This window comes from Bos javanicus, chromosome 4 (assembly GCF_032452875.1).
Source record: "Bos javanicus breed banteng chromosome 4, ARS-OSU_banteng_1.0, whole genome shotgun sequence".
In the NCBI taxonomy this organism is placed as follows: domain Eukaryota; kingdom Metazoa; phylum Chordata; class Mammalia; order Artiodactyla; family Bovidae; genus Bos; species Bos javanicus.
Genome location: NC_083871.1, coordinates 94,964,296 through 94,986,195, shown reverse-complemented (window position 1 = coordinate 94,986,195; position 21,900 = coordinate 94,964,296). Strand labels below are relative to the sequence as shown.

General features: G+C 37.5%; 1 protein-coding gene across 2 annotated transcripts in view; it reads left to right on the top strand.

Annotated features, from left to right (window-relative positions):
* The window catches only part of COPG2 (COPI coat complex subunit gamma 2), a 188,818-nt gene that overhangs the window by 40,903 nt on the left and 126,015 nt on the right, over window positions 1-21,900 (top strand). The window contains exons 6-9 of one of the 2 annotated variants that reach the window (XM_061414724.1): window positions 496-571; window positions 2,326-2,418; window positions 3,399-3,485; window positions 4,775-4,932. The exons of the other annotated variant lie outside the window; for it this stretch is intronic. Coding sequence (XP_061270708.1) covers window positions 496-571; window positions 2,326-2,418; window positions 3,399-3,485; window positions 4,775-4,932 — 414 coding nt within the window. The remainder of the gene's footprint in view (window positions 1-495; window positions 572-2,325; window positions 2,419-3,398; window positions 3,486-4,774; window positions 4,933-21,900) is intronic. 2 annotated transcript variants of the gene reach the window in all.

The following is a 21,900-nucleotide window of genomic DNA, read 5'->3' as shown; positions in this document are numbered from 1 at the left end:
TTTGTAGTTCTTTAATAATTAGTGATGTTGAGCATCTTTTCGTGTGCCTTTTGGCTATCAGTCATTTTCTTTTAAAGAGTTAGGTTTGGGGAACTTGGGATTTGAGCATGAGGCTCTCTGTCATTGTCTGTTTTTTATGCCGGTAATCAGTATACAATGGAATATTACTTAGTCATAAAAAGGAATGAGATTGCAGAGTCATGGATAGACCTAAAATTATGTATGTACTTAGTGTATGTGACTAATGTCTCTCTTCCCTCTAGAACGTAAGCTCCATAAAGGCAAAGACTTGGTTTTGCTCCCTGCTGTGTTCTTTAGATTTAAAATGGTCTTCTATCCAATAATTTTTATGTTTATCCAAAGAAGATATTCAGTAAATATTTGTTGAATCAGTAGTTTCATTAAAATAATTATGGGGACAAGTGGAATTAAGTATGGGTGGACTCCACAAAAGAGAAAACTTTAATCTTATGGTAATACTTTGATTTTTCTCAGTCTGACTAAGGACATGACTGGAAAGGAAGATGTGTACCGAGGCCCAGCCATCAGGGCTCTCTGCAGAATCACTGATGTAAGTTCTTTGCTTTACTGAGGCATCAAAGGGGACCTGTGTTTATCTGCAGGTGGCCATGTAAATTTAGTAGGATTCCTTGTCTGACTTTGTGATTCAGCAGCAGCAGAGAAACACGACTACCAGAAAGGCTTTTGTGGCTCCAGGCTTTTTTTCTTCTAGATTTTTTTTTTCTTTTGTTTATTTAGATTAGTCTATTTCTCTCCATATTTACTCTCATGAATTTTTGTCATAGAGCACGTTGCTCATAGGAAACAAAAGCCATTTGAATTTAGCTTTTTTATTTTTATAAAAATTTTTTGATGTGGAACATTTTCAAAGTGTCTATTATGTTTGTTACAACATTGCTTCTGTTGTTTATGTTCTGGTTTTTTTGGCCAAGAGGCATGTGGAATCTCAACCCCTTGACCAAAGAATTGACCCTCCCACCTACTGGAAGGTGAAGTCTCAACCACTGGACCACTGTGGAAGTCCCAAATTTAGCTTAAAAAAAACTTTATTACAAAATACAAATCTCTCAGAATTTGAGGTAAAACTTACAACCAGATATCAGAACTTTCTAGAAATAGGACAGCTGTAAGGATCTCAACAGCAAGATTTCCAGGTATTTACTATTATGATCCATTATTTATGAGGCTCAAGCCTCCTCATTTAAATATTTAGGAGAAAGTCTGACTAGCTGTCAGCTAGCCAGTGGCTTGTGTCCACCTGGATCTAAGTCAGGTGTTTAACCTTGACTTAGTCTATTGTATTAGAAGGAATGAGGTTACAGAGTATGTAAGACTGTCCCATTCTTGGAACTTTGCAGGAAGGGTTAAAATAAAGGGCAGACTGGGCATTGCCAAGCAAATTGAATAAGATCTTGGCTATATTCATGATCGGGTATATTTTATGTATACATTTGCATTCAATTTTCAAAGGTTGAGCAGGATTAAATGGTAAATCTGGATCCTAGAAGGAGTAATAGAAATAGTTTAATGTTTTTCAGTGCGTTACTTTGTTGTGGTTGCTTTTGTTTTTACCATTAAATCGATAGCATAAGACTTGACCATGCCAGGGCTAGCAATAAGATTCTCTTCATCTAAGTAATTGAGCTTGGTGTGTGTACCATCCTTATTTAACACCACCTTGCTGGGGCTAAACTTTCTTTCAGGTAAGTTAAAAAGAACTTTATTTTCAGAGGATTTCATGTTGAGGACTCAATATAATTAGCATATTCCACATGTAATTTCTTACGTATTTGAAATAATCAGAGTTTACAATTCATTTATAGAACTTTCTGAGATCCATATGAAAAATATTAGGTTGGCCAAAAAGTTTGTTTGGGTTTTTCTGTAAGATGTGCAAAAGCTCAAATGACCTTTTTGACCAGCCAATATATGTGCTACACATAGAGGTATCTAAATGACTTCAAAAGCATCCTCATTTAGGAATTCCTTTTATAATACCTCTGGTAGGTTCAGCCTTTACTTGTATATTTCCAAACTGGGATTCTCTACTTTGAGACCATTTATTTCATTGTGGAGCAGTTATTCCTTTTCTTATGTATACTCTAAAATGTTCCTTCTTGAAGCTGCCACTTGGTTGTTTGGGTCCTGTCCTCTGGGATCTGATAATTATATGATAAGCCTTTTAATACATTCTGAATATTTGTGCAGAAACAAATGTGTGACTTGTGTTTGTAGATTATTTTGAAGAGGTAATTTTGCATGAAAATGTCTTACTTCAGCCTTTTTCTTTATGAATGTTCTTAGGGAACAATGTTGCAGGCCATTGAGAGATACATGAAGCAGGCCATTGTGGATAAAGTCTCCAGTGTATCGAGTTCAGCATTGGTATCTTCCTTAGTAAGTGAACAAGTAGCTGATGCTCATGCATGGTACAGTTTCTAGTTGCAAAAACAAAATATCACTATGATTCTCTCACAAATGAAACATTAAAAAATATGTATACATTTCTGTTACTTTATACAAATGCCTTATCTGACAAAGGAACATTGAACAATTAAAATGGGCAGTTAAAAGCATGAAATTTTCATGTGTTTGAAAGGTTTTGGTCATCAGAAAGGTATGTTGTACATATAATACAGATGGGGGATAAGGGTGGGATGAAGGTCAGGAAAGAAACTGAGAGTCAGTCTCTTCCTTTGACTCTTCCTTTATGACCTTCCCTTGTGCCTCTTGTTTCTTTGTCCTCTGTTTTTGTTGGTGCCTTGTGTCTGCAAGTGTCCTTCAGTCCAAAGTCGACTGTCCCGCTACTAAATTTTCTCCCAGGAAGTGCTCTTTGTTTTAGTAATGTCTTTTCTTTCTCTTTTTCACCAAAACAAAATTTATTCATGACAGCCTATCACATTGTATTTGATTAAAATTGGGTACTAATGTGTGAATGGATTAGATCATCTGAATCACGAGAGTTGCTGGTTCTGGAGTATAATTGGTCAAGTTTTACAGCAGGTACTCTACTTTTTTACAGCACTCTGTTTTTTCTTCCAGGTGAGTTTCCTGGAAGTAAAACCTCTGATGTTGACATTATTTAAGTACCATCTTATTAATTATCCATTCCCTTCCCGTCCTTTCCCTCTCATCACTTCCCTTTATGCGCCTCTCCCAGCCCACAGACACACGCCGTCTTTGCACAGGGTCTTGCACAAGTGTGTCAGGTTTACTCGTTGTCTCAGAGACTGAAATAGACGTGTAACACTGTAAAGTTGTTTCTTTTTTTTTTTTTCCTGGAAATGTCTGTTAGTGATTTTCCAAGAAAACTAACTCAACGTTTCTAAACTTTTAGTGACTGTGCATGATCTGTTCTCAATTTTTTCTGTATTTAGCACATGATGAAGATAAGCTATGATGTGGTTAAGCGCTGGGTCAATGAAGCCCAAGAAGCTGCTTCAAGTGATAATATTATGGTCCAGGTACTGTCACTGAATCACCTTAGCTTATATCTCTAGATCAGCTTTCTGTAACCCTACGTTTTAGGGGCAATTTATTGAGTCTTCAGATGAGTATTAGCTAAAGACTAATATTAAGAATTTAATATTAAGTAGCTTGTTTGTGCATATTCTCAAGTAAGTATCCCCTAATTATGATTTGCCCTGGTAGTATTTAGTAGCTGTCAGAATGTTTGAGAAAGATTCTTATATTCAGTGATATTTGAGATGCTTATTCCAAAGGTCATAATTCATTTTAGTCCTTTGTTTGAAAATTAATTTGTGAAGGTGGATGTTCAATTCCAAGCTTTTCAGGCCTTGATTATACTGTTTGAGTTGCGTGCTCAGTCGCTTAGTCAAGTCATACTCTTTGCAACCCTATGGACTGTAGCCTACCAGGCTCCTCTGTCCATGGGATTTTCCAGGAAAGAATACTGAAGCATGTTGCCATGCCTTCCTCCAGGGAATCTTCCTGACCCAGGGATCGAACCCATGTCTCCTGCGTCTCCTGCATTGGCAGGTGGATTCTTTACCACTGAGCCACCCGGGAAGCCCAAAACCCATGACCCAAAACCCAAAACCCATGATTATATTAGACATAAAACTGTTTTGTTGGAAGGATCTACTTTTGATATTCACTAGGCTATTCTTAATTAAAAGGAACAAGATTAAATTCTTAACTGGCAATTTTTGTATAAAATACCCCATATGTGTTTGACAGAGTACTTATTTATTCCATTTCAGCATTTACTTCTCATGTTAGCATATTCAGTTATGAGGAAATAAAGTAGTAATTTTTCCCTTGGGAAACATTCTCACCCTCCTAACTCTGATCATTGTGTTTTTACACAAAGTGCCATGATAATTACATGCCTTAAACCTACTTTAGGAGATGAATCTATTAACCACTAACATAACCACAGATGATTTAAAGCCACTAAGCAAGACCTGTAACACTGGTTAAAGCCTTGGACCTGAGAGCCTTTGTCCTAAGGATGGATGGGGCAACGCTGAATCTGCTAGAGCCGTCTTCAGATTGTATGTCATCCCCTTAATACTTACCTAATCTGAATTAACAGGGTAAATTAAAAACTCATCCTTTCAATCATGCCTTTGTTTGATTCAGCATGGAAAAGATAATTCCCTTTGTATACATTAGAGTTGGGTATATTTTTATTAAAAACCTAGCTCTGTATGATTGCATTTTTATGTCAGTTTTATCCTCTTCCTATTCAGCCTTCTTTCTGTCTTACATTCTTTTTCTTGTTCTTTAGTACCATGCATTGGGAGTTTTGTATCACCTTAAAAAGAATGATCGCCTTGCTGTTTCTAAGATGTTGAATAAATTTACTAAATCTGGTCTCAAATCACAGTTTGCTTACTGCATGTTGATCCGAATTGCCAGTCGCTTACTAAAAGAAAATGAAGAGGGGTAAGTGTTTTCATCTAAACCTAAGTAATTTTCCATTTGCTGGTTAACATGCCTCAGAGTTTATTTCCTTTATGAATATTTTTTGGGCAGTGCTGACTTTTCAGAGGGATTTGGTGTTTTCCAAATTAAGAAAAAAAATCATGGAATTCCTAGTAACACAGCTTTTATTTTTACCTTAATGTATGCTCTGGTATGGGCTTCCCTTTTGGCTCAGTGGTAAATAATCTGCCTGCAATGCAGGTTCAATCCTTGAGTCAGGAAGATCTCCCGGAGGAGGATATTGCAACTCATTCTAGTAGTCTTGCCTGAAAAGCCCCATGGGCAGAAGAGCCTGGTGGGCAATAGTCCATGGGGTTACAAAGAGTTGGATGTTGCTGAGCACACACATGCTCCAGTATATGCACTTAATAGGGTATGACCACTAATAATACAATAAATAACAAACTGATATTGAACAAAAAAATACTTACCGTAGGTTATATAATAATTAAATGTGAAAGCTAGATGTGACCTTAAGAATCTTTTCTTTTTTATTTTTATAAAAGAGAATGTTGAAGTATTGCATTTAATGATTTATTTAAATAATTTATTCATTTAAAGCACATGAGGGAGACTAGTAGAATTACACATTGGACTTCCCTGGTGGCTCAGATGGTAAAGCGTCTGTCTGCAGTGCAGGAGACCCTGGTTCGATCCCTGGGTTGGGAAGATCCCCTGGAGAAGGAAATGGCAGCCCACTCTAGTATTCTTGCCTGGAAAATCCCATGGACGTTGGAGCCTAGTAGGCTACTGTCCATGGGGTCTCAAAGACTCGGACACCACTGAGCCACTTCACTTCACTTTACTTCAAGGTTCTCATATTGTTCATGAAGTAGTGTTATATTATCTGATGGTAGATAGTGATAATATAAGGATCAGTATTGTAATCTCTTGAGTAATCACTAAAAAAACTAGGAGATGTAAATGTCAACAGAGAACATAAAATGGAATGTTAGAAAAAATATTCTGTTGAGCTTCCTGCTCTCAGTAATGGTAGAGTAGCTTGGTTATATTAGCCCTCATGCAAATAATGATTATATCATTAGGTGGCTTAATGGTAAAGAACCTGCATGTCAACCAGGAGATGCAGGTTTGATCCCTGGATTGGGAAGATCCCATGGAGAAGGAAATGGCAACCCACTCCAGTATTCTTGCCTGGAAATATGGATGGAGGAGCCTGGTGGCTGTAACTAAAGAGACAGACTCAACTTAGTGACTAAACAGGAGCAGCAGCATGCTTCCCTGAAACAAAAAACCCCACACTATTTGAAAGTACTTGTGAGTGGTGAAAAGCAGGTAAAAACTGAAGGGAAATGAATGCCTGAAAGACAGAAACTATATGGGGTAAAATTTGCATATATCTGGCTGGTCTCTGAGGGCATGCCACAGTTTTTATATGTGGGAACCCAGAAAGCCATAGTATTTATTTACTAAGTAGACAGTGGGGTCAGAACAGTTTGAAATTAGAAGAATGATGGAAATTTACGGTGGAAATCCTGGGGAAAAGAGGGCCATAGATACAGTGAGTCTCAAAATAAAATTTCAACTCTGTACAAATCATTGTGTATAGGAGAAACACAGGAGAACTATGTACAGTTCCTCTGATTATGCATGTACAGGAGAAGACTAGTAAACCTGGCATAAAGCAGTAGCTGTCAGCTGAAAGAACTGAATGGAGAATTCAGTTGCAACACACTGTGGAGGAGATGATGTTTAGGGTTTTCTCCCAGCCAAGTTAACTGCCTGCTCCAGAAACATCTTAGATTAAAAGTCTTTGCATTTTATCATTCACCATTGTCTGTATATAGTAATAAATTTGAAAGTAAATAAATAAAATTGCTAGAAGTGCAAGGATTTTGGAAAATGTGAGTAGCTGAGAAAAAGCAATCAATAGAAATTGGGCCTGATGTGACCCAGATATTACAATTAGCAGATAAAAAATTAAAGCGTCGATTGTAAATTTGTTATTAAAGACTTTAGTGCAAAATAATTACAGTGAATGAATAGAGGACATGGAAACTAAAAAAGCTAAAAAAAATGTTTAAGAACTTAAAAGTTCTATATCAGAGTTCAACCAGAGAAGCAGAACTGATAGGAGTTAAAAATATGAAGAGGTTTCTGGGTTTTTTTCCTTTTTTTTTTTTTAAACACTTTTTTTTTAACATGGAATAAACAGCATAAACAGTTTTAGACCTTGCTAAGCAAGTCCAAAAATCAGTAGGATAGATTGTAGAAAAGGAAGTCCATAGGCAGTCTACAGGTCATGGGTACAAGTCAAGGCTGCTGTTCACTGGTTAAATTGGTCATCTCACATTTTACTGTAAGCAGCAAGAGGAAACCAGGTCATACCTTCACCAGTTTCCTTGGAAATTTCCTCAAGTCAGTATCCAAGTTTGTTTATAAATTCTGCTTTCCACAGAACTTGCAGGACACAATTTCACTAAGCTCTCTGTAAGTACATAACAAGGATCCATCTTACTCCAGTTTATAATAACAAGTTTCCTCTGATCCTCCAGGACCAGCTTTCTACAAGCAGTTTATGAACCTTCACTGGCTCTTCTTCAAGACCACATTTCTGTTAATAGTTTGTTCAAGGGATTTAGATTTTCTTCATTATGTTCACTAGAATTCTTGTAGCCTCTACCCATTATCTGGTTCCAGAAACAGTCCCACAATTTTAGGTGTTTGTTGTTGTAGCACCTCACTTCCAGATACCAAAATCTGTATTAGTGTTTTATTGCTGCCATAACAGATAATCACAACATCCTTAATTTCACAGTTCTGTAGGTTAGACATCAGTCTCATGGGTTAAAGTTAAAATGTTGGCAGGGTGCTGTTGCTTACTGAACAATCCACTTTCAATCTCATTAAGGTTGTTGGCCAGATTCATTTCTTTGCAGTTATAGATTATAGGTCTCTCTTTCCTTGCTGGCTGTCAGCCAGGGGTTGGTCTGTGTTGTGTAAGGTAATATATTCACAGATTCCATGGAGGAAAGCATGGACATCTTTGGGAAACCATTCTGCCCGCTACAAGTACAATAACTGAAAGGGATAATTTGCGGGGTGGCCTAACACAAAGCTAGAGATCACTGAGAAGAGTGAAAGTATTAGAGTTAGTGACCTGGAAGATATTGCTATAAAAAGTAATTTGGAGACTAGAAAGAAAACAGATTAAAGAAAAATAAACAGAGCTTCAGAGAACAATAGAATAGTATCAGGTGGCCTACCACTTGATACATAATTGGAATTCTAGAGGGAGATGTGAGAGAATGGAGCAAAACAGATGCTTGAAGAAATAATGAACAAGTATTTGCCAGTATGCATTTCTTTTAGAAGTGCAAGATTGATCTAACAGTCAATAGTTGACATAATATTCCTCATCTAAAGAATAAAGGGTAAAAATCTTAACATCTTAACAGATGCTAAAAAAGCAATTGATAAAATTCAATGGCAATTTGTAATTAAATCTCTCTTTTCAAGAATTCCCTGACAGTTCCATGGTTAGGACTTGGCACTTTCACTGCTGAGGCATGGGTTCAATACCTGATCAGGGAACTGAGATCCTGTGGAGGAGGAACTGAGGTCTTGAGGGCTTCCCTGATGGCTCAGACTGTAAAGAAGCCTCCTGCAATGCAGGAGACGCGCGTTCTGTCCCTGGGTTGGGAAGATCCCCTGGGGGAGGGCATGGCAACCCACTCCAGTATTCTTGCCTGGAGAATTCTATGGACAGGGGAGCCTGGCTGGCAGCAGTCCATAGGGTTGCAAGAAGGCGGATAGAACTGTGTGACTAAGCACAGCGCAAGGTGTGGCCAAAAAAAAAAAAAAAAAATCTCTTTTCAAAGCAAATAATAGGAACATTATTATTATGATAAACATACCCCCCCAAAATCTCCAATACACTAATATTTATTGGTGAAATATGAAAGACTTTCCCCTTAAGATTATGGATGAGACTAGGATGCCTGCTTATCCTGTTTTTTAAGTAACATTTTACTGGAAAGTCCTACTTGGTACAATAAGTTAAGAAAAATATATAAAGATTTGAAAGGGGACATGAAACTATCTTTGTTTACAACATGATTGTGTGTATAGAAAATGTGAAATAATCTATATATTATCTGTTAGAATTGATATGAGTTTACCAGAATTACTGGATAGGCTAATATCCAGAATCAGTTTTGTTTCTACATACCAGCAGCTAGTCAATATGAAACAATTTTGAAAAGATGGTAGGTATCATTTTAGTAAAAATCAGATCCTTAGGAATAAATCTACCAAAAACTTTGTGTATTTCTACACAAGATATAAAATGTTATTTAACAAGTATGACTTGAATAAGTAGAGGGATATATCAAGTTCTTAGAATATTCAATACTGTAAAGATACCACATCTTCTTTGATCCACTGATTCACTGAATCCTTGATCAGAATTTCAATTGACTTCTTTTAAATACCAAACAGAAATGCATGCATTTTTGTATCAAAGGACATCCCAAATGTGCTTTTTCATAATAGCCCCCAAATGAAAGCAAGTCAAACATCCATTAATGCTTTAATCAAAAAATAAAATTTGGTATATTTATAAAATCATCCCCAAGAAAAAGAAATGCAAAAAAGCAAAATGGTTGTCTGAGAGGTCCTTGCAAATATCTAAGAAAGGAAGAGAAGCAAAAGGCAAAGGAGAAAAGGAAAGTGATACCCAGCTGAATGCAGAGTTTCAGAGAATAGCATGGAGAGATAAGAAAGCCTTCCAAAGTGAACAATGCAGAGAAATAGAGGAAAACAATAGAACAGAAAAGACTAGAGATCTCTTCAAGAAAATTAGAGGTACCAAGGGAACATTTCATGCAAAGATGGGCACAATAAAGGACAGAAATTATATTAACCTAACAGAAGCAGAAGATATTAAGAAGAGATGGCAAAAATACACAAAATAACTATACAAAATAATCTTTATGACCCAGATAACCACGATGGTGTGATCACTCACCTAGAAACAGACTTCCTGGAATGTGAAGTCAAGTAGGCCTTAGGAAGCATCACTACAAACAAAGCTAGTGGAGGTGATGGAATTCCAGTTGAGCTATTTCAAATCCTAAAAAATGATGCTATTAATGTGCTGCACTCAATATGTTAGCAAATTTGGAAACCTCAGGAGTCTCCACAGGATTGGAAAAGATCAATTTTCATTCCAATCCCAAAGAAGGGCAATGCCAAAGAACGTTCAAACTACTGCACAATTGCTCTCACTTCACATTCTAGCAAGTTCATGCTCAAAATTCTCCAAGCTAGACTTCAGCAGTACATGAACTGAGAACCTCCAGATATACAAGCTGGATTTAGAAAAGGCAGAGGAACCAGAGATCAAGTTGTCAGCATTGGTTGGATCAGAGAGAGAGCTGGGGAAATCTAGAAAACATCTAGTTCTGCTTCACTGACTATATTAAAGTCTTTGATTGTGTGGGTCACAACACAGTGTGGAAAATTATTAAAGAGATGGGAATACAAGCTTACCTGCCTCCTGAGAAACCTGTATGTAGGTCAAGAAGGAACAGTTAGAACTGGACTGGTTCCAGATTGGGAAAGGAGTACATCAAAGCTGTATATTGTCACCCTGCTTATTTAACATATATGCAGAGTACATCATGCAAAATCCTGGGCTGGATGATTCTCAAGCTGAAATCAAGATTGTCAGGAAAAATATCAATAACTTCAGATATGCAGATGACATCACCCTTATGGCAGAAAGTGAAGAGGAACTAAAGAGCCTCTTGATGAAGGAGAAAGAGGAGAATGAAGAAGCTGGCTTAAAACTCAGCATTCAAAAAACTAAGATCATGACATCTGATTCTATCACTTCATGACAAATAGATGAGGAAACAATGAAAACAGTGAGAGACTTTATTTTCTTGGGCTCCAAAATCACTATAGATGGTGATTGCCGCCATGAAATTAAGACACTTGTTTCTTGGAAGAAAAGCTATGACCAACCTAGACAGCATATTAAAAAGCAGAGACATTACTTTGCCAACGAAGGTCCATCTAGTCAAAACTATGGTCTTTCCAGTAGTCATGTATGGATGTGAAAGCTGGACCATAAAAAAAGCTGAGCACCAAAGAATTGAAGCTTTGAACTGTGGTGGTGGAGAAGACTCTTGAGAGTCCATTGGACTGCAAGATCAAACCAGTCAATCCTAAAGGAAATCAACCCTGAATATTCATTTGAAGGACTGATGATGAAGCTCCAGTACTTTGGCCACCTGATGTGAAGAGCTGGCTCACTGGGGAAAAAACCCTGATGCTGGGAAAGTCGAAGGCAGGAGGAGAAGGGGACTACAGAAGACGAGATGGTTGGATGGCATCACCAACTGGTGGACATGAATTTGAGCAGGCTCCAGGAGATGGCAAAGCTCAGGGAAGCCTGGTGTGCTGCAGTCCGTGGGGTCGCAAAGAGTTGGACATCACTGAGTGACTGAATAATAAACAACATATAGTCAATAGTATATGTACAGTAATAGAGATGAAAAAATTGTCATGGTTATTCAGTGGACATGAGTTTGAGCAAACTCTGGGAGATAGTGAAAGTCAGGGAAGCCTACCATGCTGCAGTCCATGGGGTCGCAAAGAGTCAGACATGACTGAGTGACTGAACAACAGCAACAACCATTGATAAATGTGACCACATGGATAAATCTCAAAGAAGTCACATACAAACAAATACATTCTGTAGAGTTCTATATAAGTTAATTTCAGATTTAGCTGGCACAACTAATCTATGGTATTACAAGGTAAGATAGTGTTTATCTTTAGGGCATCAGCGTAGTACTGCTTGGAAGGTGGCAAGTAGGTGGCTTCTGAAGTGTTTGAAATATTGTAACAAATTAATAGATATGTTATAATTCATTTATGACCTGCAGATACAGTTTTTTAATAATTTACCTATGATTTAATTATGTGTCAGGTGTAACAGAGTACTGTAAAACTTAATCAAATTAAAAGGATAAGAAACAATTATTTTCCCCACACAATTTCTGTAGGCCAGGGATTTGGGAGTATTTTAGCTGAGTGGTTTCTGCTTGAGGTCTTTTGTGAGGATGCATTTAAGATATTGGCCAGAGTTGCAATCATTTGAAGGCTTGACAGAAGCTGGAAAATCTGCTTTCAGGTATCTCACACACATGACTGGTACCTTCAAGCAGACTGTTGGCAGAACACCTCAGTTCCTTGTTGGGTAGACATCTCCATATTGCTGCTTGAATGTCCTCATAATATTAAGGATTGCTTCCCTCAGAGCAGGTGATACAAGAGAGTGCCAAGTGGAAGTCACAATCATTTTTACGACCTTGTCTTTGAAAACACATCCCAACATTTCTGCAGCATTTTGTTGGATAAAAAAGATCAGCTCTATTCAGTGTGAGTGGGGACAACACAAGGGATCGAACCTCAGGAAACATTCACTGGGGCATCTTCAAGGTGGGCACTGTGTTGGTTTTCTAGGGCTGCCAAACAAAATACCACAGACTAGGAGACTTAACACAGCAGAAAGTTATTTTCTCACAGCCCTGGGGGCTAGGAAATCAAAGATCAGAATACCAGTACCAGTAGGGTTGATGTCCAGTGGGAGCTTTCACTTGGGTTGGGCTGACTACCTTCTCAGTGTGTGCTCACATGATCTTCCTTTGGTGCCTGTGGAGGGAGAGAGCCAGCGAGCGAGAGAGCAGGAGTGGGAGCTGAAGCGCTCTCTGTTGTCTCTTTAAAGATTTTAATCCTGCCAGATCAGGACCCCACACTTACGACCTAATTTAACCTTAATTATTTCTTGGAGGCCCCTTCTCCAGATAGGTCACACTGTATGTTAGGGCTTCAATATATGAATTTGGTGGGAGGGATAGGGGAACGCAAGCATTCAGTCCACAATAGTTACTTCATATATTTTTCTGTATTTTTGTTATAATAAAATACAAAGTTAACTTTTAAAAATGGGTGATAATTTCTCAGGCCTGTACAAAGAAGTAGTCTTTAGAGTTAAAAAACAAAATCAAAAAAAGCACCAAATGTTGGTAGAATGACAGACAAAGATAAACACAGGCAAGTACATTCTAACTGAATTTTTTTTAGCATCAAGAATAAAGAAAAGGTTCTAAATTTTATGTAAAGATAATTTGACCCATAGTTTTACTTCAGGTTTCTCTCAGCTGGATTGCATGCAGGGCAGCAGTGGAGCAGTGTCTTAATAGTGCTGTTCATTTTAATTATATTTTATATTTCCTTGATTGAATACTTCCCAATTTATTTATATTCATTCTTCTATTAATTGGCATTTGGAATGTTTTCTGTTTTGAGCACTTATTAATAATGAAATGGCTATAAACAGCATCTCTGTACCTAATACCACACTATGGTTTCATTACCATAGTTTTCTCTCTTTGTATGTAAGCATGCATTTCTATAGGGTATACATCTAGGAATAGAATTGCTAGATCATTGGGTATACATCTCTTTACTAGGTAAGTTGGGCTTTTTTCAAAGTGATTGTACCGATTTACATTCTAGCCAGCAGTGTGAGATTTCCGGAGGCTTGATACTGTCAAATTTTTTAAATTTTCCTAATATAATTTTACTAATCTATATATTTTTTTTATTGACATATAACTCACATGTCATAAAATTCACCTTTTTAAAGTGTATAATTCAGTGGTCTTTATAGTATGTTCACAAAGTTGTATAACCACTACCACTAACTCCAGAACACTTTTACCACCTTAAAAAGAAACCCACAACCCATTAACAGACCCATTCCCTATACTGCCCTCCCCTCAAGCCCTGGAAAACATTAATCTGCTTCCCATCTCTATGGATTTGCCTGTTCTGGACATTTCATATAAATGCAATCAAACAGTATGTGGTCTTTAGTTGTTTGGTTTCTTTGGCTCAGCAGTAAAGAATACGCTTGCAATTCAGGTGATTTGGGAGATGTGGGTTCGATCCCTGGGCCCAGAAGATCCCTGGAGGAAATGGCAGCCCACTCCAGTATTCTTTCTTGCCTGGAAAATCCCATGGACAGAGGAGCCTGGAAGGCTATACAGTCCATGGGGTTGTAAAGAGTTGGATACCACTGAGTGACTGAACACACAATAATGTTTTCAGGGTTCATCTATGTTATAGAGGTATCAGTACTTCATTCTTTTTATGGCTCACTAGTATTCCAGTGGGTGGCTCTATCATATTTTATTTTCATTCATCTGTTGATGGACATTTGGGTTGTTTCCACTGTTTGACTTTTATGAATAATACCACTATTTGCAGTTATTCATAATTTTTTTATGTGGACGTGTTTTTGGTTCTTTTGGACATTTACCTGTGAGTAGAATCCCCAGGTCTTAATGGAACTATGTTTAACTTTTTGAGGAATGCCAAACTGTTTTACAAAGTGGTTGCACCATTTTGCATTCTTGACAGCAATGTGTGAAGACTCTTGACTTCACATCCTAACCAACACTTATTATCATCTGTCTTTTGAAATTATACATGCCATAGTAGGTATGAAGAGGTATATCAGTTGGGATTTTTTTTTCCCCATTGGAAAAGTTTTATTGAAAAAAACTGTATGAAGAAATTCTTGGTTTGACGGCAAGAAAGGCTTTATTTCCCTAACAAGTTTGAGCATCTTTTCATGTGCTTTTTGGGCATTTCTGTATCTTCTCTGGAGAAAGGTCTTTTCAAATCCTTTTCTTATTATAAGAATGGGGTTATTTATCTTTTATTTGTGGTAGTTGTTAAATATATTTTGGATACTAGAACTTTATTACACACATAATTTGCAAGTGTTTCCTCCCATTCTGTGGTCTTTTCAATTTCCTAACAGTGTCCTTTGACCAAGACTAATACGTGTGGTGTTTTATTTTGGTTGCTTGTGCTTTTGTTATTTTACCTGAACCATTGTCTAATCCAAGGTCACAAAGATTTACACTTTTGCTTCTTTCTTCTGAGAGTTTTATCTTGTACACATTTTGATCTTTGATCCATTTTGAGATATTTTTTGTGTGATGTGAAGTAGGGGCTCAGTTTCATCCTTTTCATGTGGATATCCAGTTGCAGTATGAGTTTGCAGTTGTCTCAGCACCATTTTGGAGAAGGAAGTGGCAGTCCATGCCAGTGTTCTTGCCTTGGAAATCCCATGGACTGAGGAGCCTGGCAGGCTGCTGTCCGTGGGGTTTCAAACAGCTGGACACCACTGAGCATGAGCACACAACACCATTTGGTGAAAGACTGTTCTTTTTCCATTAAATTGTCTTGGCATCCTTGACAAATCATTGTGGTTTTAAGTTGTAATTTCCTAATTACTAATGAGTTTGAAAACCTTTTTCTGTACTAATTAGCCATTTGTATATTCTTTCTATTTAAATACCTTTTGGTATTTTGCCCCAATTTTGGGGGAAGGAATTTGGGTTATCTACTTTATCCTTATTGATTTCTCGGTCTTCTGCATTCTAGATGTGAATCCTTTGTTGGTTTTATGTGTTGGAAATAGTTTTTCACACTCAAGTTTGTCTGTTCCTTTCTTGATATCTTAATGAACAGAATGTTCTTAAATATAATGTCACTCTTTTACTTTTGGAGTGATAATTTGGGTGTCTTAATCAAGAAATGTTTTCTACCCCAAGTTCTGAACTGTATCATCTGTACTGTTTTACATAAGCATTGTAGTTTTAACTTTCATATTTTAGGTCTGTAATCTACCTGAAATTGTTTTTTGGATATGGTATGAGATTGTTGTTGTTTAGTAAGTCATGGACTGCAGCATGCCAGGCTTCCCTGTCCTTCGCCAGCTCCCGGAGCTTGCTTAAACTCATGTCCATTGAGTCAGTGATGCCATCCAACCATCTTGTCCTCTGTCATCCCCTTCTCCTCCTGCTTCAATCTGTCCCAGCATCAGGGTCTTTTCTAATGAGTTTCAGCTCTTTGCATCAAGTAGCCAAAGTATTGGAGCTTCAGCATCAGACCTTCTAATGAATATTTAGGATTGATTTCCTTTAGGATTGACTCGTATAAGATAGCAGTTTTTTTTCCCCATATAGATACCCAGTAGTTCCAGCACCATTTGTTGAAATACCTGTCTATACTCACTGCTATGCAATATCAGCTTTGCCATGAAATAGGCATCCTTGTATGCATTGGTCTGTTTCTCGGTTCCTGTTCTCCACTGCTCTATATTTGTGTCCCTGTACCAGCGAACATTGCCTTATGATCACAGCTTTCTAATAGTGTAGGTATATGGTAGAACAAATTCCCTTTTCGTATTCATTTGCAGTAGTGTTTCCAGCTCTAGTTTTGTATCCTTATTTATATTTTCTGTGTGTGAGTGTGTGTGTATAATTTTATCAGGGATTGTTTAGCTTTCCCCTCGGTTGAGTTTTCCTCTTCCTGGAACACTCCCACCAAGACCATTAATAACAATCAGGTTCTAACCTGGGCAATCTTATTCCTCAGATTTTTCATTTATTGGGACTTTTCTCTAGGGAGACCAGCCATCCCAATGACTGGTCATGCTGCCAAAATGAGTCTTTGACCTCTCATCCTTTGATCCACTTCCAGAAAGCCACAGTAGATATCTGACTTGATGCCCACCTTGCCATAACAATTTTTATGCAGGTGAGTACAAATTTCCAAGCAAAACTCATACCTGACCTACTGGAGTAAAATTTATTGGGCAAAACTCATGCGCTGGAGCAGTACTAGTTGCACTGAGCTCCACGTTGCCCTTTTATTCTAGAACAATGTACAGACATCTATCAGGACCATTTTTCTCATCCCAAGAGAGGGATTATGACCCTTGAGATGTGAGATTTTTAAACTACGTTAGATACCAAAGCACCTACCACTCACTGTTGTGATCAGGGGTGGGATGCAGAAAAAATAAGTGGCAGACATTACATCTCATGCCACAGAAATAAAAAAAGGTCAAAACAGATTACTGTTAACAATTATATGTGAACAAATTGGATAACCTAGACCTTATTTTGATGACTTAGCATAAATTTTGAGGAGAGCGGTCCTTCTCTGGCATAATCAAAGACTGGGATCCAAACCTTTCCAGATGTATGACATGGCATACTAGTAGCCATGGGCTACTCCATGTCCACCTTTTACTGTTGGGGAAGTATCATCCCCTCCTTTGGCATGATAGGAAGGAGCTTGAGTCCAAGCTTTCTGGTTGTCCAGAATCGATTACACATTCAGCTGAGTCCACTTGTTATGGAGGTTAATAGGAATTTAGCTTCTTTTCTGAGTGGCTAGAAGATCAGTTTTGGACAAAATGACCCATATTCTGTTAAACTCACTTGTTAATTTCAGAATTTTCTCTGGCAATTATTTTTAATTTTGTATCTATATTATCATAGATGGCATTTCAAAAAATTTCAGGTTTTGCTATAAACTTTCCTCTTTGTATATTTTTACTGCATCCCATAGATTTTGGAGTGCTGTGTTTTTGTTTATCTGAAAGTATTTTCTAATTTCTCTATTGATTTCTTCTTTGACCCATTGGTTGTTCAGGAATGTGTTTTATTTTTCTTACATTTGTGAATTTTCCAGTTTTTCTTTTATTATTTTTAGTTTCATCACATTGTGGTTGAAAAAGATACTTGGTATGACTTTAACCTTCTTAAATTTTTAAAGACTTGTTGTGTGGCCTAACATGTTCCCTGTGCACTTGATAAGAATGTATATTCTGCTGCTGTTGAGTGAAAGGTTCTGTATATATCTGTTAGGTCAACGTTGTTTCGATCCACTGCTTCCTTATTGATTTTCTATTTGGATATTCTATCCACTATTGAAAGTGGGGTATTGAAGTCCTCTCCTATCAATATTATTGAATTGCTTTCTGTTTTTACTTTCAGATCTGTCATTGTTTGCTGTATTTAGCTTTTTGAAAGTTGTTTTGACTCTTCTGGGCCCTTTATTGTTGTTCAGTTGCTAAGTCGTGTCTGACTCCTTGCAACCCCATGAACTGCAGCATGCCAGGCTTTCCTGTCCTTCACCATCTCCCAGAGTTTGCTCAGACTCATGTCCACTGAGTTGATGATGCCATCCAGCCATTTCATCCTCAGTTTCCCCCTTCTCTTCCTGCCCTCAATCTTTCCCAGCATCAGGGTCTTTTCCAGTGAATCGGCTCTTCGCATCAGGTGGCCAAAGTATTGGAGCTTTAGTTTCAGCATCAATCGTTCCAGTGAATATTCAGGGTTGATTTCCTTTTTAGGATTGACTGGTTTGATCTCCTTGCAGTCCAAGGGACTCTCAAGAGTCGTCTCCAGCACCACAATTTGAAAACATCAGTTTTTCGTTTTTTTGGTTTTTTTTGTTTTTGTTTTTTTTAGCATTCAGCCTTCTTTATAGTCCAGCTCTCACTTCCATACATAACTACTGGAAAATCATAGCTTTGACTAGACGGACCTTTGTTGGCAAAGTGATGTCTCTGCTTTTTAATAAACTGTCTTGGTTTGTCATAACTTTTCTTCCAAGGAGCAAGCATCTTTTCATTTTGTGGCTGCAGTCACCATCTGCAGTGATTTTGGAGCCCAGGAAAATAAAATCTGTGACTGTTTCCACTTTTTCCACATCTTTTGCTGTGAAGTGATGGGACTGGGTACCATGATCTTAGTTTTTGAATGTTGAGTTTTAAGCCAGCTTTTTTACTCTCCTCTTAGACCTTCATCAAGAGGCTCTTTAGTTTCTCTTCACTTTTTGCCATAAAAGGTGGTGTCATATGCATATCTGAGGTTATTGATATTTCTTCCTGCAGTCTTGATTCCAGCTTGTGCATCAGCTAGCTCAGCATTTCACATGATGTACTCTGCATATAAGTTAAACAAGCAGGGTGACAGTATACAGCCTCAGTGTACTCCCTTTTTAATTTTGAACCAGTCCATTGTTCTATGTCTGGTTCTATCGTTGCTTCTTGATCTGCATGCAGGCTTCTCAGGAGACAGGTAAGGTGATGATGGTTTAAGTTGCTAAGTTGTGTCCAACTCTTGTGATCCCATGGATTATAGCCCACCAGGCTCCTCTGTCCATGAGATTTTCCAGGCAGGAATACTGGAGTAGTTTGCCATTTCCTTCTCCAGGGGATCTTTTTGACCCAGGGATCAAACCCGCGTCTCCTTCACTGCAGAAGATTCTTTACTGGCTGAGCCACCAGGGAAGCCCTACAGATGAAGTCCTTTATATTTCCATGTAAATTTTGGGACCAGCTTTGAATTTCTACAACAAAAAGCCTGCTGGTATTTTTATTGGGATTGCATTGAATAGAATAGATCTATTTTGGATAAACCAATTTAGGAAAATTGCCATTTTGATAGCAAGTCTTCCAGTCCATGAACAGAATTTTTCTCTGTTTATTTAGATTTCTCAGCAGGGTTTTATAGTTTTCAGTGTAAAAGTTTTGAATTGCTTTTATTAAATTTATTTCTAGGTATTTTATTCTTTCTGATGTTTTGAATAGTATTGTTAATTTTATTTTGAATTAATTACTGCCAATATATAGAAATACAGTTGATTTTTTATTTTTTCATGTTAATTTGTATCCTGTAACCTTACTATGGCACCCCACTCCAGCATTCTTGCCTGGAGAATCCCATGGACGGAGGAGCCTGGTGGGCTGCAGTCCATGGGGTCGCAAGGAGTCGGACACGATTGAGCGACTTCCCTTTCACTTTTCACTTTCCTGCATTGGAGAAGGAAATAGCAGCCCACTCCAGTGTTCTTGCCTGGAGAATCCCAGGGACGGTGGAGCCTGGTGGGCTGCCATCTATGGGGTCACACAGAGTTGAACACGACTGAAGCGACTTAGCAGCAGCAGCAGCAACCTTGCTATGGTCATTTATTAATTCCACTTGTGTATTTGTGTGTGTGTGTGTGTGTGATATTCCTTGGGATTTTCATGTACAGGATTGTGTCATCTGAGAACAAAGACAGTTTTCTTTCTTTCCAAACTAGATGTTTTTAATTTTTTCCTAATTATATCATCTTGAACCTTCAGTACAATGTTGAGTAGAAGTGGTGAAAGCAGGTAGGCTTGCCTTGTCCCTAATCTTAAGGAGAAAGCATTAAGCATGATGTTAACCATAGCTTTTTTGAAGATGCCTTTTATCAGGTTGTGGGCATTCTCTTCAATCTTTAGTTTTCTTCAGAGTATTTATCATGAGTGGATATTAGATTTTGTTGATTTTTTTTAAATCTATGAAGATGATCAGTGGTTTCTGTCCCTTTCATTATTAATTTGGTATGTAACATAAATTAGATTTTCGGATGTTAAATCAATTTTTGTTCTTGATTATGGTTTATAATTCTTTTAAAATATTGGTGGATTCAGTTAGCTGATATTTTATTGAAGAGCTATATGTCTGTGTCAGGAGGGACATTGGTCTGTTGTTTTCTTGCGAGAATTTGTCAGGCTTTGTTAATCAGGTAATACTGGCATCACATCATTTGTTGGGAAATATTTTACCCTCACTTATGTTCTAAAAGAGTTTGTGAAAGATTGATATTATTTCTTTAAATATTTGATAGAATTAGCCAGTGAAGCTGTTGTGACCTCTGCTCTTTTTGAGGGAAGATTTTAAATAACTAACTCATAGTTCTGTTTAGATTCTATATTTTCTTTGTAAGTCAGGTTTTGTAGTTTGGTACTTTTAGGTATTTTGGCATTTCATCTAAGTTTGTTGGCATATAGTTGTTCATAATATTCTCTTACAATCATTTAAATTTCTTTAGGGTCAGTAGTATTGTTCTCTACTTCATTCCTGATTTTGGTAATTTGTATACCTTCTGTTTTATTTTGTTCTTTAGTCTAGCTAAAAGTTTGTCAATTTTTTTGAATTTTTACAAAGAACTAACTTTGTGTTTCATTGATTATTTTTTATTACTATATTTTTGCATTCTTGTCCATTGATCTCTGCTCTGATCTTTTTACTTTCTTTCTCCTTACTCTGTACTTGGTTTACTCTTCTTTTTCTAATTTCTTTATTGTAGATACTTAGGTTATTGATTTGAGAGCTTCTTCTTTTCTGGTACAGATGTTTGCAGCTATAAATTTCCCTTGAAGCATTGTTTTAGCTACATCTTATACATTTTGATTTGTTATGTTTTTGTTGTCATTCTGTTTCAGATGTTTTCTTGTTTTTCATTTGATTTATTCTTGACCCATGGGTTAGTTAGAAATGGGTTTTTTAATTCTAAATATTGAGTATTTCCTTGATTGATTTTCTGATCATGTAGTATTTAATTCAGTTGTTTTGGAGGAATATATTTTGATGATATCCGTCCTTTTAAATGTATTCAGACTTGTTTTATGACTGGCATTTAAAGTCTTTGAGAACTGTCCATATGCACTTGAAAAGAATGTATATATTACAGTCACTGGGTTGAATGTTGTGGGTTGAGTTGAGTGATTAAATTGTTCAAGTCTTTTATATCCTTAATGATTGTATCTAGGTGTTCTATCAACTATCAGGTAGGTTTAGACATCTCTGCTGCTGCTGCTGCTGCTAAGTCACTTCAGTCGTGTCCGACTCTGTGCGACCCCATAGACGGCCCCCCACCAGGCTCCACCGTCCCTGGGATTCTCCAGGCAAGAACACTGGAGTGGGTTGCCATTTCCTTCTCCAGTGCATGAAAGTGAAAAAATAAAGTGAAGTCGCTCAGTTGTATCCGACTCCTAGCGACCCCATGGACTGCAGCCTACCAGGCTCCTCCACCCATGGGATTTTCCAGGCAAGAGTACTGGAGTGGGGTGCCATTGCCTTCTCCTAGACATCTCTAGCTATTGTTAAATGATATATTTCTCCTTTTGTGTTAAGCTTTGCTTCATATATTTTGAGGCTCTGTTGTTAAGTTTGTATATGTTTATCATTGTTTTATCAATCTACTGTA